Raw genomic sequence first — 14,871 nt, 5'->3', positions numbered from 1 at the left:
GCTTATGATATTAGGATTTGTAAAGGAAGATCTTCTCTATTGCACACGCAAATCATTTGCACATCTTGTATTTTAATTATGAACTGACTTATTTTGCACAAACAAATTATCAAGTAATTCTGGTAACATATTAGTATATGCAAATACATGAAACAGATCACTTGATAATCATAAAGGAAAGATACTGGCAATACTGTGGACTCCTGTTATAACGAAGTCTTTGGGACCGGCAGTTTTCTTTGGTAGTATCGAAATTTCGTTATAAACGAACAAGTAAACAATAAAAATACATAGAGTGGATAAAGTTGCGGCCTGAAATTTTCCTTCGTTGTAATCGCAATTTCGTTGTAACCGTGTTCCTTTTAAAGGGAGTGCACTGTACATGTACTGCTCTTTTCTGTAATAGAAAAATATGATGCAATAAATACACATATTTACTACAAGCACCCCAAACAATAATATTATATAACAAATAAGGAAGAATTAGTGAATTGTTTATGGTTAAAAGAATACATGTCGGCAAACACAAGTTTGATTTACTCATAACTGCGATGATCTTTAACAGTATTTCACTCACAATGAGACTTCCATTTCATATGACAGTCGATAAATTATAAATAACTCATAAGAAAATAAAACATGCATGAAGCAGGATCACTTTGAATGAAAAAAAAGCTTTGAAGTTTAAGGTCTGTGTTGAGGCACACTAACTAGCTCTTTATTGTACACACTCAGACAACGAAAAAAAAATGTAAACTTATACGGCCAAGTAGAAAAAAGAAAGTAGTTTCTTGTCCTCGCTTACATCCGATATTGGTGCCCCATCAATTTTTGTACTATTTACTGTTTTTCAAAATGCCGATGAAAATATAGAAAATTTGGGTTTCCATTTTGCATCTTTTTGAGTTGCCACATCAGCTTTTTGATACTTACTACGTATAGGTGGCTTAAAAACATCTGAAATTCATGATGCAATGCATGCATTTCATTAGAATCTCTGATAATGGGTATTCACTGTCGTACTGCTAGCCAAGAATCCTACAAACCACCGCAGCCACTATGTGCTACTATGGGCTTGGACGGTGCAGTGTTAAGAACATCAGCTGGAATGAACGTCGTGAATGGACAAGTCTCAGCACAAACTTGCACTCATGAGTGTTTGTATCATGAGCCTGGTTTGGTTTCAAGCCTTGCACACTGCTATTGAACTAGGATGCCAGTGCAATTTCTTACCACAAACGTGTAGAAACTCACCCTAAATATTTCACAGCCTAAATACACTTGCATTTGAGTCTTTACGGTATCATACCCCGAGTACGATCATACCCCGAGTACGATCATACCCCGAGTACGGTATCATACCCCGAGTTGCAGCATTGTGAAGCGCTATCTCGTATTCTGAAGACATACAGTTAATACATACTGTTATCGTGGTGGCCAAATATTAAGCAATGGCAATCGTGATCCCAATGCCAATTCATCCCTGTTATGATCAGTGTGTCTGTCATAATCACAATGGTAATCACACAGTGATGATGATGATATTAATGGTAATGATAATAATGATGATGATGATGATATAAATTATTGTTATTATTATTATTATTATTATTATTATCATTATTATTATAACAATGATAATAATAGATTGAATTATTTCTTTATTCGAGACAATGTTTAACATACATAACCAGGTCAATTATCCATTTAGATAATTGCAGGTATACATCAAAACTTGGAAACACAATTTTAAGAACATACTATACTACAGGTAACATCTGTGAAATTAATATGGCGATATCAACAATAATATGTAACGCTAGCAATCATTAAAACAGTTTTATCAAGTTTATAAACCCCCAAAATATATTCATACAAACATGCAAACTTTAGAATATTTCCAGGGAGATTAAATATTATGGATCTCCATGTGAGGTTTTCTTCGTCAAGCAGTAATAACTCTGAAGATTTTCCTTGGCAAAGGAATGGCTCTATCTTTTCCTTCCAACATTTTGCAACATCATCTTCTAATATTTTATGTATTGTCTTCTTCACTGTAATAATAATAATATTAGTAATAATAATAATGATAGTAATAATAATGATAATAATAATGATAATAATAATAACAATAAGAATAATAATGTTACTTTTGAATATTTTTTTTTCAAAGATTTCATTATCACGTCAGACAGTGATTCAGAAAGAGGTCATAATTGATAAGTTTGTCCTTAAATTACAGGATTCATTTGATGTATTAACATTTATTTACTGTGTTTGAATTCAGTAAAACAAGCAAATTTCTTGCATATAACACTGAAAATTACTTTCACCCATTTTTGGGTAACTCAGATCAGTACCATCCCCCCCCCCCCCCAAAAAAAAAAATGATATATGCACATACACACTCACACACACCGTATGTGTGAATAAATATATATATACACACACCAAATACAGCATCATATGTTACATACACTAGTGATGATATGCCATATGTATGATACTGAAATACACCAGTCTTCTCAGACCAAATTTTCCTACAATTCAATATACAAAGTCAATGTCAAAAGAAAGTGGGGGGTTCTGATGATGTTTTGCTTTTTTTTTCTGTAATCAGACATTGCAATTTGTGTTTGCCACCTCTAAACCCCAAATAGGATTGCAAATAAGTCTGCAGGGAATGTATATGCACTGCAGATTTGGGATATGCAGCATTGTTATCTCTCTGGTGCTTTGTCCCCTGGAGAGAACAAGGGTGTGATCACATATGAACTCAGTCAGATTAATTGGATTTTGTGCCTCCTTTGCAGTGAGTTGCACTTGGACTAAAAAGGAATGGACAAAAGATGAAACTAGAGAAGCACTCTGAGAGTGAGAGTGCAGACCTCTGCCAGCGGCAGCTCATTTCCACCACTGATCTTCTTCCATAGAGATCAGTGATTTCCATCCATCCATATGCGTGCTGAAAGTCACCCGATTTCCCAAATAGAAGCCTTCTGTTACATCATCAACTTCCAGAGCACACACTTTCGTGCACATATGAAAACCTCAAAAATGTGCAGCTATCTGCTTGAACTCCCAAGTTTTTTTACCCTACCTGCCAAATATCAAAAATCCATCATAGATCCACAAAAATTGCCGATCACTACCAAAATTCATCTGTTACTGTAAAACATGATATATTCGCGGCATGAAATTTTCGCAAATTGGAGCTGACAGCCTTTTTTTTGGCATGAAATTTTTGCGAAGTGCCACTGGCGTTCAATGCATATAGTGTAAACAAGAACTTTCGCAAATCTTGGCGCTCGCGAAATTCACGAAATTAAAGTGCACGCAAAAATTCCTCGTTTTACAGTACTTTCGTCATTCTCAACCTTTCCTGTAATTCTAAATAATCCAAATCCGTTACAACTTTTTGAGTTATTTTGCATGTGGACATACAAACAAGCAAACGAACATACAAATGCCGAAGAAAACATAACCTCCTCCCTTCGCGGGGGTAATAATATGATGGGAAAGGAGTGCATGAGTGGTCAGTTTTGTTTTGGGTATAAGACAGAGGTCAGAAGTATGCGTTTTGGTAGTGGTATGCGGGAACATATACGTATTGCAGATGAAAAATTGATGGCATAAGAAATGGGACACATGTGCCCCCTGCATTTCATAAGCTTTTTATACCTTCTTGGTTGTGAGATTACTGTGCTGCTAAGGATAGCTGATGAAGGTATGTTGTAATTTTTAGCTATACATGTTTGTTTAGTTACTCCTATTTGTGATTTTTTTGTCCCCGCCAAACGAGTTCGAGCAGGGGACTATGAAACGGGCTCCGTACGTGTGTGTGTCTGTGTGTCCGTCCGTCTGTCCGTCTGTCTGTGTGTGCATCCGTGTGTGATCAAAATGTTCAATTTGCTACTTCTCTGTCATTTATGAGCCAATTTTGATTCTGTTTGCTTTATATGATAGCACTACATGGAAGCTTTGAAACTTCTACACAGAATTTCAGTTGTGACCTTTGACCTTGACCTTTGACCTATATTGTACATTTTGCTTCAAAATGCTACTCCTTCGCCATTTCTAACCCGATTTCGATTCCGTTTGCTTTATGTGATGGCACTAAGTGAGGGCTTCAAAACTTCTACACAGGATTTTGACCTTTGACTTCTTTGACCTTTGACCTTGATTTTTGACCTATATTGTACATTGGCTACAAAAATGCTACTCCTTCGCCATTTCTAACCCGATTTCGATTCCATTTGCTTAATGTGATGGCACTAGGTGAGGGCTTCAAAACTTCTACACAGGATTTTGACCTTTGACTTCTTTGACCTTTGACCTTGATTTTTTACTTATATTGTACATTTTGCTACAAAATGCTACTCCTTCGCCATTTCTAACCCGATTTCGATTCCGTTTGCTTTATGTGATGGCACTAGGTGAGGGCTTCAAAACTTCTACACAGAATTTTGACCTTTGACTTCTTTGACCTTTGACATTGATTTTTGTCCTGTACTGTACATTTTGCTACAAAATGCTACTCCTTCGCCATTTCTAACCCGATTTCGATTCCGTTTGCTTTATGTGATGGCACTAGGTGAGGGCTTCAAAACTTCTACACAGAATTTTGACCTTTGACTTCTTTGACCTTTGACCTTGATTTTTGACCTATATTGTACATTTTGCTACAAAATGCTACTCCTCCGCCATTTCTAACCCAATTTCACTTCCGTTTGCTTTATGTGATGGCACTAGGTGAGGGCTTCAAAACTTCTACACAGAATTTTGACCTTTGACTTCTTTGACCTTTGACATTGATTTTTGTCCTGTACTGTACATTTTGCTACAAAATGCTACTCCTCCGCCATTTCTAACCCAATTTCACTTCCGTTTGCTTTATGTGATGGCACTAGGTGAGGGCTTCAAAACTTCTACACAGAATTTTGACCTTTGACTTCTTTGACCTTTGACCTTGATTTTTGACCTATATTGTACATTTTGCTACAAAATGCTACTCCTCCGCCATTTCTAACCCAATTTCACTTCCGTTTGCTTTATGTGATGGCACTAGGTGAGGGCTTCAAAACTTCTACACAGAATTTTGACCTTTGACTTCTTTGACCTTTGACCTTGATTTTTTACCTATATTGTACATTTTGCTACTAAATGCTACTTCCGGCGGGGACATATATTATGCACCGCGTAATTTCTACTTTTCCTTGTTTTTTTTTTAGACATGCAGGAGCATAGGCCAATTGCTGCAAAAGACTTCAATGTAGCTTATGATATACATACATTGTACTGTGATTACAAGATATATTCGTAATGAAGAGAGAGCTATGTGTAGGAGCAAAACTCTGATGGTGATCAAGTAATACAAAATTGATAATTATATCTTGCAGGGTATTGACCAAACTGGGCCCCAGTACGAATGCCTTTGCAAGAACAACTACTGCTGTTACCATGATCAATGGTGGATTTAAGGTGAGTTTCTGTATTTTCCCTGAAAGTTGCTAGTAAGTGAACCTGATCAGTTTAAGCATGGATTAATGCTCTGTTATTTTTTCTTTTAACCAAGGTACTCATTTATATTTGTGAAAGAAAGCTTTTAACATTCATGTTCTACTCTTCATTTCTTTATTTCTAAATCACATCTATTGTGCTTGTTACCATCAAAAGATGAAAAGAAGCCCTAAATTGCTAATAGTGAGCCATAAATGAGATTCATTGCAACTAATGTGTGCACTGAAATAGACAGGCACACATGCACACCCCCCCCCCCCCCCCACACACACACACTCAAATAGAAAAAGTTCTTACAACATACCAATTGAATATGAAATTGTTGAATTACTGTCCATGCTTGGGAGCTAAAATGAATTATGTGTTTGTAGAAGTGATTTTTCAAGCCTGTAGATATTATTGGTATGTACTTGTAGCAAGACTGACAGAGATTTGTGTTGGACTTCAGTTGACTTCAGGTGACTGTGTAAGGGTAAGCAGTTGCAGAAGAGCGATGACAATCGGACATTGAATGGCAATGAGGGAAAGAATTCCAGATGTTTTGCTTTAAAGAAGGAGACATCCTGTAATTGCGTTTCATTATAAAGTGCTTAATTTGTATAGCATGGGAGTGAGAACCTTGACCTGAACAAGATGAGGTGGTGATATGGCTTCACCGTTCTCTCAGTGATGAACACACAATTCCTCATTACATGATGCAAACATTTGAATGCCAAATTTTACATGTGAAAACTCCATATACTGTAAAAGTTGATATTTTCATGTGAGTAATTTTTTGCACTTGGCCGGGTAAGATGAATTAATTTCATGTGTTTTTAATTCTGTGCGATCAGGACATCAATTATTGGAACATATGGCATGCAAAAAATATTTGTGTGCTACTTTCATGCTATCTTCAGGTTTGCGCAAAATGTGTCAAAATTTCAACACAGCAAAAATTTCTGCTTTTACAATGGATGAAATGGGTCAGTCTAATCAATCTGTAGTTTTTTATGTTTTTTCTGAAAGAGCAACTTTTTTGTGCATAATTCTAAAATTTGTGATCATTATGAATGGGAAATTGTCACCTCATGCTTTTTACAGTTTTCCTAGAACAGTTATAGAATAGTGTATAGTAAGTCTTAGAAGCCCCTTTACACACTCTTTGCTAGCCATGAAGGGAATATATTGCTGATAGAGTGCAAAATTTCAGCTGAATTCGATAGTCCTCACATTATGGTTGCTATATGGAGTTTTCCATCCTGCCTTTGTCCCATTCATTGCACATAGTACAACTTGGTGAGATTAAGCACGTGAATAGACCCTAAACTTCAAAACCTCTTTTCCAGTGAACACTTTTCCAGAGTGTGTACTTATGTCTTTCCATTGTTTAGATACATGTAGGTTAGAAGAGTCTTATTTGTATTGAGTTATACATCATATTGAAGCTAATGCTATGCTCCCACTTACCTGAGTTATAGACGTCCTGTGGTACTGTCCTGCGGACAGTGGCATATCTAGGGAAAACGGCGCCCGGGGCAAGCGCGAAAATTGCGCCCCTAATTTCTGAAAAATTGTTCCACCCCAATTCCATCTCGGTAGAGTCTTTAAAAAAGTCCACATGATATGTTTTTTCGAGCACTTAAAAGGAATCTTTTGAGCACAGGGTGATTTAAATATAATAAATTTTGATAAATTTTGGCGAGCGAGCCGAAAATTTTTGTATTTCAGCTTACAAAATATGGAATTCTTGTCATTTTGGTTATTAAATCTTACAGTTCTAATCAAGATATAGTGATGGCCTTATAGATAACAATTTATGCCAACAAACTGAGGACTTGAAAAAATACTCTTAATTAGAACGAGCAAGTGAGCCGAAATTTGTATATATCCGCGTCATCATTACGTTTTGTTCTTATCTTGTTTGATTTGGGTTTTTTTGCGCCCCCCTCCCCCGTACGTTCGAAACCGTTGGCGTCCTCTTTTGATCCATTCGGCGATCGCTTCAGAATGAAAGAAATCGCAGCCGCTGCTCTGTGTAACATTTTGCCTGCTAAATATAAAATGATATGTGTGAACACAATAGACATTGTCATTTTGTCTGTGTCATCATCACGTTTTGTTCTTATCTTCTTTTTCTTTTATATGAATTTTGGCGAGTGAGCCGAAAATTTTTGTATTTCAGTGTACAAAGTACAGAATTCTTGTCATTTTTTGGTTATTCAATCTTACTATTCTAATCAAGATATAGTGACGGCCTTATAGATAATGGTTTATACCAACAAACTGAGGACTTAAAAAATACTCTAGATTAGTACGCACCAGTGAGCCGAAATTTGTATATTTCCGCGTCATCACGTTTTGTTCTTAACTTTTTTTTGGATAAATTTTGGCGAGCGAGCACAGCGAGCGAGCCAAAAAATTCTGTATTTCACCTTACAAAACATGGAATTCTTGTCAATTCTTCAAATCAAGATATAGTGACGGCCCTATAGATAACGATTTATACCAACAAACTGGGGACTTGAAAAAATGAGTACGAGCGAGTGAGCCAAAATTTGTATATTTCTGCGTCATCATTACGTTTTGTTCTTTTCTTGTTTGATTTGGTTTTTTTGCCCCCCCCCGCTTCAGAACGAAAGAAATTGCACTCGCTGCTCTGTTTAACATTTTGCCTGCTAAATATAAAATGACATGTGTGAACACAATAGACATTGTCATTTTGTCCGTGTCATCATCACGTTTTGTTCTGATCTTCTTTTCTTGTATATAAATTTTGGCGAGCGCAGCGAGCGAGCCGAAAATTTTTGTATTTCAGCTTACAAAACATGGAATTCTTGTGCGAACATAATAAACATTGTCATTTTGTTAGGGTATTAAGTTGTAGAGAGTGATCGCAAGTTGGATATTACCACTAGGAATGATTTGTGAAGAATTGGTGTGAATCAGGACAACTCCCACTATTCATGGTGACAGCAGGGCATAACTTCCCTGCACTCATGTTCCAATCTGGAGAGGTTCTAAAATTTTTAAACATGCTAAAAATTTTGCCTTTATGGAACAACTCATCATAATTCGTAGTAAGCTCACACTACTCAAGTTAACCCGTTCTTTCTGCAATTCTAAGAGTGTCTTAAATGCCCCCAAACGAGATTCTTTTTGCCCGTCGACAGAGAACGGACAGGTTGGTAATCCACCTGAACGAAAGCAGTCAAGCGGTACAAATATCCCCTTTCCACGGTCAACTACATGTGCCATGGAACAATGAAAATATCGATCTGGTGCATGGTATGAATAGAGCGTGTGCTGATGGGCTCACATACCCTTTTGTTCTACACAAAACCGGGCACTTGAATGGGATGACTGGGGTCAGCGAACACAGATCTAATCGAGCTCAACTTCGATCGCTTGTGTACATGTTCATACGAGTTTTATAGCAAAGCAGGCGGAAACTAAATCAGAAAAACGGTGATAATGCTGTGATATACACATTTTTCCAACAGAAAGAGAACATGTGGTGATAGAAAAAACTCTTATCTTTTATCAAACCCATCTTTCTGGGCATTACAACCCAAAGACACATGAATTTAGGCCACAATAGTAGGCACTCTTATCTTCATCTTGGGAACCTGGTATGCCAGGTTCCTGTATATCAGTTGCTCCCACGGGAACCTGGCATACCAGGTTCCCGTAAGGAACGGGTTAAACTCGCTTATACTTGCACTTCTGGAGTTAACTTGAGTACATTGCGAGTGTCAAAGAGTAGAGTGCAAGCTTTGCAAGTACAATGCAAGTTAAACAGACTCTGAAGTGTTTATGAGTTTTGTGGAAGCTTAGGAGTAGTATTTCATTTCATTTTTATTTTCAATTCAGTATAGTGAGTAAAAAGAAGTTTAGCACAAGCCTTCCTGAAAGAAAACAAGCTTGGTATACACAAGAGTGCTTGACAAGTGTAATTTTCAGCTAGACATCCAGTATTTTCATCACAAATTGTATTTTTCGGTCTAGTGTGGTACAGTATGCTATGTATGTATTTCAACCATGTAATACCAAATTTTAATGATACTGGAACCAATAAGTACTTTCAACCACTTATACAGAACTTCATAGATCAGTCATGTTAAGAATTTTTGTAAAGCAGCCAGGTGCATGTACAGTGGTTGTATTCACTTGTTCCCACTCCATTTCTCCCAACCCTGATAGACCCACTTCACAGACCATCTGACGTCATATACATGTGCATGTATATGCCTGTTTTTATATTGCTTAAGCGGGGTTCCCACTATCGTGCGATCCATTGCGAACGCCACGATTGGACATTCGTAACTGATCGTGGAAAATTTGTTGAACTCGTTTGAAATGTCACGTTTGGATACAAGGTTATGCGAGTCAATACGTGTTGGTACGCTTAGATGCGATATGGTCATCACGACTGGTCTATTTCAAGCGATACGATCTGTCACGATCTGGTCTGCCGTTCAATACTATCCGACAGGATTGTCCTGATTGAGTTCACGATTGGTACCGATCTAACATGACCATTACGATCAGGATCCCCGATCTGGTACGTGCAGCAATGTACTGGTACGTTCCAATACGAATACCGCGAACCAATACGGGCTGCTGAGATAAGATACGATATCTTTTACGATCGGGATCAGAAGCGACCCCCATTTAAGGCGCGATTGAACCCGAATGGGAATATTATAGTCCGGCTGACGATGGATTTCATTGTTTCCCTTAAATCATGCAGAGTGATTAGGCCTATTAATTTTATCCACAACAATTGATGATGGCAAGGCTTGACAGGTTGACGATGATGACAACGTAACCTTTGCAGTATTGCTAATGATGATTATGTTATCAGAGAGAAAGCAGCACCCAGGCCAGCCATAACCTCAGATATTCCCTCGTCTAATATTAAACGTAAAGAAATTAATAGATTATTAAATCGACATGCTCACCCTCCCCCCTCACAAAAAAGAATGAAATAACGAACCCAAATACATAAGATCAGATGATTACCCCTCTTCCCCAGAAAAAAAAACAAACCAGCAAGACAAAATGACCTTTCTCTCCAATACATGAAGAAAATAATTATATGATGAAATGGAAGCTAAGAAAGAGGATGGGATCATTTTGAATGTTATGTAACATAGTATTATGTGATATATATGCTCGATATAAGAAAGTTGGCCAAATGGATAGTATTGCCTATGTGTTCGATTTCATATTCGCAAAGTATATGTATCATATGCCTTTTTATTTCAAAATGTCGTTATCTCATGGGTTATTAAAAGTTTGGTTTATTCGGCTTGATTTAGTGTTTTACTTAACAATGTTTAACATAACTGATACACACACATAACAGATAAGTGACTCCCTAATCTCAATGATGTAACTTTTTAACAAAAAAGGAGGTTTTACGCCAAATTATTTCGCAGGGGTATATTGCTACACTTATTGAATAACTAACTTTGAAAAATAATAAGAGTGATCTTCATTGTCATAATCATACGGGTGATCTCACATCCACGACAATGGTCACTTTTACATTTGCAGTAATAATGAGAGTTGAAAATAACCATTTTCCTCTAAAATTATGCTCTACCAAACATACAAAAAAAGACATTGAAAAGTGTCAAAATAGATGTAAAGGGGTGAAACGATGGCTGATGAAACAACAACTCTTAATTACTATGTACAATACACAAACAGCAGGATACTGCACCCCCCCCAAAAAAAATACTTTGTAATATACTTTTAAAAATTAACCATTTGCCTTTGATATGTACCCATTCAAGCACGATTCATTAAATTGTTCTCATCTTTGTACTGATGTTAGTCAATATGTGCAGACATACAATTGCCATTTTATTTTTGCTCATTTTTTGTTTTCGTTACAAAAGTTATCCCATATCCTGTTTTGTGTGTCTGTATAATGGTAATAACAACTCATTAATGAAAACATCATTAACATAATGTATGAAAACATCTAAAAATCTGTAATACAACTTTCATTTTATGAAATCATTAAAAAAATGATTTTGATAATGTACCTTAAAAATTACGACAATTAACCCCACACTGTCATACAATTTACCGTTTTGGAAATAATAATCTAAAGATGCAGTCTACCACCTATCAGAATACAAAATAAATTAATTTATGAGTAAAATAAGGGCAAATGGGCAAAAAAAAAAATAATAATAATAAGCGGAAGTGAAGTGAAAAAGTCGATCCCTATCAACACGATTAAGAAGCACGATTAGAAGAGATTTGCTGCGTTTGGATACGATCCTAGACGATCTGATGCGATGATCACAATCAAAAACTGATCGTGTTAATCATAGAAAATTTTTGAACCGTCCAAAATTTTCCTACGATTAACGCGATTGCCACGATTGGCCTTAAGATCTGATACAATCTGATAAGACCATCACGCTTGCTGCATGATTAAGACCACGATTTCAATCGTGGCGCCAAGCGTGATAGTGGGAACCCCGCTTTAAGGCCCTGTCCCACTATGTAGGGATTTTCCAGCATGCAGGATAATTTTCTGCGAGTGGACAATGACACAATGAACATGGAACAAATACCCAAGCCTCAAAATTTGTAGAGGGAGACAAATTGAAGAAACTTGCATCTGAACCTTAACCCCTCTGAGTAATATCTTTTTTTCATTTGATATGCCTTGTCTGCCTTGCACTACTTAACATAACAGCATCGGAATTTCGGAGCTTGGGTATTTGTTCCATGTTCATCATGTCACTGCTGGCAACCATGGACAGCCTGGTGGTAGTGTTGCTGCTCGGAAAGCAGTAGATGACAGGTTCGAGTCCCCCTTTTTCCTTTTTCCGACATGTTTGTTAATTTACAGATCAGCAGTTGTGATCTTAACAAATTTAATTTGTAGAGGGAGACAAGTTGAAGAAACTTACACCTGAACCTTCACCCCTCTGACTAATATCTTTCTTTCATTTAATATGTCTTGTCCACCTTGGACTACTGAACATAACAATGTCAGAATTTCAGAGCTTGAGTATTTGTTCCATGTTCATTGTGTCACTGTCAGCAACCAGGGACAGCCTGATGGTAGTGTCGCTGTCCGGAAGGCAGTAGATGACAGGTTCAAGTCCCACTGGTTCCTTTTTTCGACGTGTTTGTTAATGTACAGATCAGCAGTTGCGATCTTAACAAATTTAATTTGTAGAGGGAGACAAATTGAAGAAACTTACACCTGATATTTCCTCATTGTTTTCGGCATCAGCTTGCATTTAAGTACTCTCAAGGATAAACTCCATATATCCTGAGATAGTCATTCAACTGAGGGTCAGTTCATTAGAAAAGTATCAAAAATTCCAATCCTTGTTCTCAAAACCACATTAAGATGAGAGACAGTGGCAGGGTCTGCCAATTTAAGTTCTCAACTCAGTAATTTTACCAGGTGGAGGATAAACTGAACTTCGTAAGTTCTTGCCAGTCATAAAATTGTGAGTACACTTGTACTACTTATCATCAAAAGAAAATACCTTCAAATATTTCTTCGCTCATGATACAAGGGTATCCTGAATTATATTTTCATAGTGCCTGTGAATACAGATTAGATTTCTTTCTTTTTTTTGTGGAAAAGGATCTGCTTTCAAGTGCAGTTTTATTGTGATGACAAATGCTGATGTACTCCATCCTCTTTACTCAGCCATAACTAGGGGGCTTCAGTTCACCTACTAGTTCTATGAATTACAGTCTGTTATTCCGAAGGTTTGCTATTCTGAAGGTTTGTTATTCGAAAATGAAATGAGGTTCATTATTCTGAAGGTTTGTCAATCCGATGATATCAGGTTCGTGATTCCGAAGGGTGGTTAGTACAGTGTGCACACCATTTTTGTTTTTTCCATTTTTGGATTTACAGACCTTTGGAATAAAACCTTATTTCCATTTCAGATTAACAAAGTTTTGATTATTGAATGCTTTTTCGTATATGGATTAACAAACATCTAGGTATAGGGGATTTGTGTGTTTCAGAATAACATACATCATCCGATTTATACGTCGACATAGCAATGCACCTGACTCAGCACATAAAATCATCTTACTCTTTCTTATTTCAGAAGCCCCCCAGTTACGTTCTGTTTTTTTTTTTAAATGCAAGCGTCAGGAAATTTCACTTTTTTGCTTCATATCTCAGAAATGGCTCAAAGTATCTTCATGAAACTTAGTACATACGCATAATATTGCCTTGCAATGATTCTTTTGGGGAATTTTTGGGTGATGAAGTCATAGGTCAGGGATTAAAGTTTAGGTTAAAATGCTAAAATTCTAACTGTTTTATGCTGAAATTATACTTTTTCTCCATAGCTTTGAGATTAGTAAATGCTTGAACTTAATCAAACTTGGTATATACATGCATTACTGTACAATAATTCTGTAAGGAAAGACTTTGGCTATGGGGTCAATGGTCAGGTGAAAATGTTCAATTGTTAAATTTTTCCCACATTTTGAAAATAACTCAAGGAAGGTCAATGAAAATGCTCATACTTACTTGCTCACTTGCAAAATACTTGCTCTCTTAAACAATTCAGCCATCAATCCAAATGAAACCTAGATCAAGGAAAGTGAACACTAAACAAATTTGCGAGAAACACTTCATTTCAATTTTTTGCCAATTATGTGAAACTGCAGTACACTCACATTGTCAAGACCTATTGAGAGAACCACATGATATAGCAAAGGCATACTAGTTCCCATAATGACATTTCATTTCAAACAGCTGTCATACTCTTGTGTAAGTTGTAGCACTTCCCAACAAAGCTGACTTTACTCGCATTACTCTCTAACTCATATCACACTCATTCTTAGGTCTATCACTCAAATTCCATTCTAATTTACTCGTACAAATGACACATACACTCACAAAATCAAGCTCCGAACACTGACAGTTTGCTATTAAGTTTTCAAGAGTTTCTTGCAAGTTGACCCTCATAACATGCTTGCCACAAGGGCCTACTTGTAACTGCAACTCAGCTTAGTGGGAGCTTAGCTTTAGAGTCTGCTCTTTCAGAATCTGCCCTTAACTAAAATTCCATGTCTGGCAACTTTTTCATGGTTTTGTGATGCAAGGTCACATACTGGTACTTCATTTTCTAACATGAACTCAAGTAGAAAAACCTGTCTTTGTGTCTGATTTTTGTTGTGTTGCACCAACCCAGATAATTTTGTGCACAAACCAGTGGAAAGGTTGATAAATTGCTGACATCATCACCTCAGCTAAGTTGTATTTGTGGTTGTAGCCATGCAATGTCACTATTTGATGCAAATGTGTGTAAGCCATGGACTGACTAGTCTTATTGCCCTTTGCACTCAACAAACAGT

At 36.8% G+C, this 14,871-nt stretch overlaps 1 protein-coding gene across 1 annotated transcript in view; it reads left to right on the top strand.

The window, feature by feature from the left end:
- Window positions 1-14,871, top strand: part of LOC139713606 (N-fatty-acyl-amino acid synthase/hydrolase PM20D1-like) — a 78,478-nt gene that overhangs the window by 41,626 nt on the left and 21,981 nt on the right. The window contains exon 9 of the mRNA XM_071625312.1: window positions 5,400-5,481. Within this exon, the coding sequence (XP_071481413.1) occupies window positions 5,400-5,481 (82 nt within the window). The remainder of the gene's footprint in view (window positions 1-5,399; window positions 5,482-14,871) is intronic.

The sequence above is a fragment of the Diadema antillarum genome, unplaced genomic scaffold, assembly GCF_040938485.1.
Source record: "Diadema antillarum isolate AM-2024a unplaced genomic scaffold, OU_Dant_1.0 seq00002013_RagTag, whole genome shotgun sequence".
In the NCBI taxonomy this organism is placed as follows: domain Eukaryota; kingdom Metazoa; phylum Echinodermata; class Echinoidea; order Diadematoida; family Diadematidae; genus Diadema; species Diadema antillarum.
Note: the sequence above shows the minus strand (reverse complement) of the source record. Positions and strands in the feature narration are given on the sequence as shown.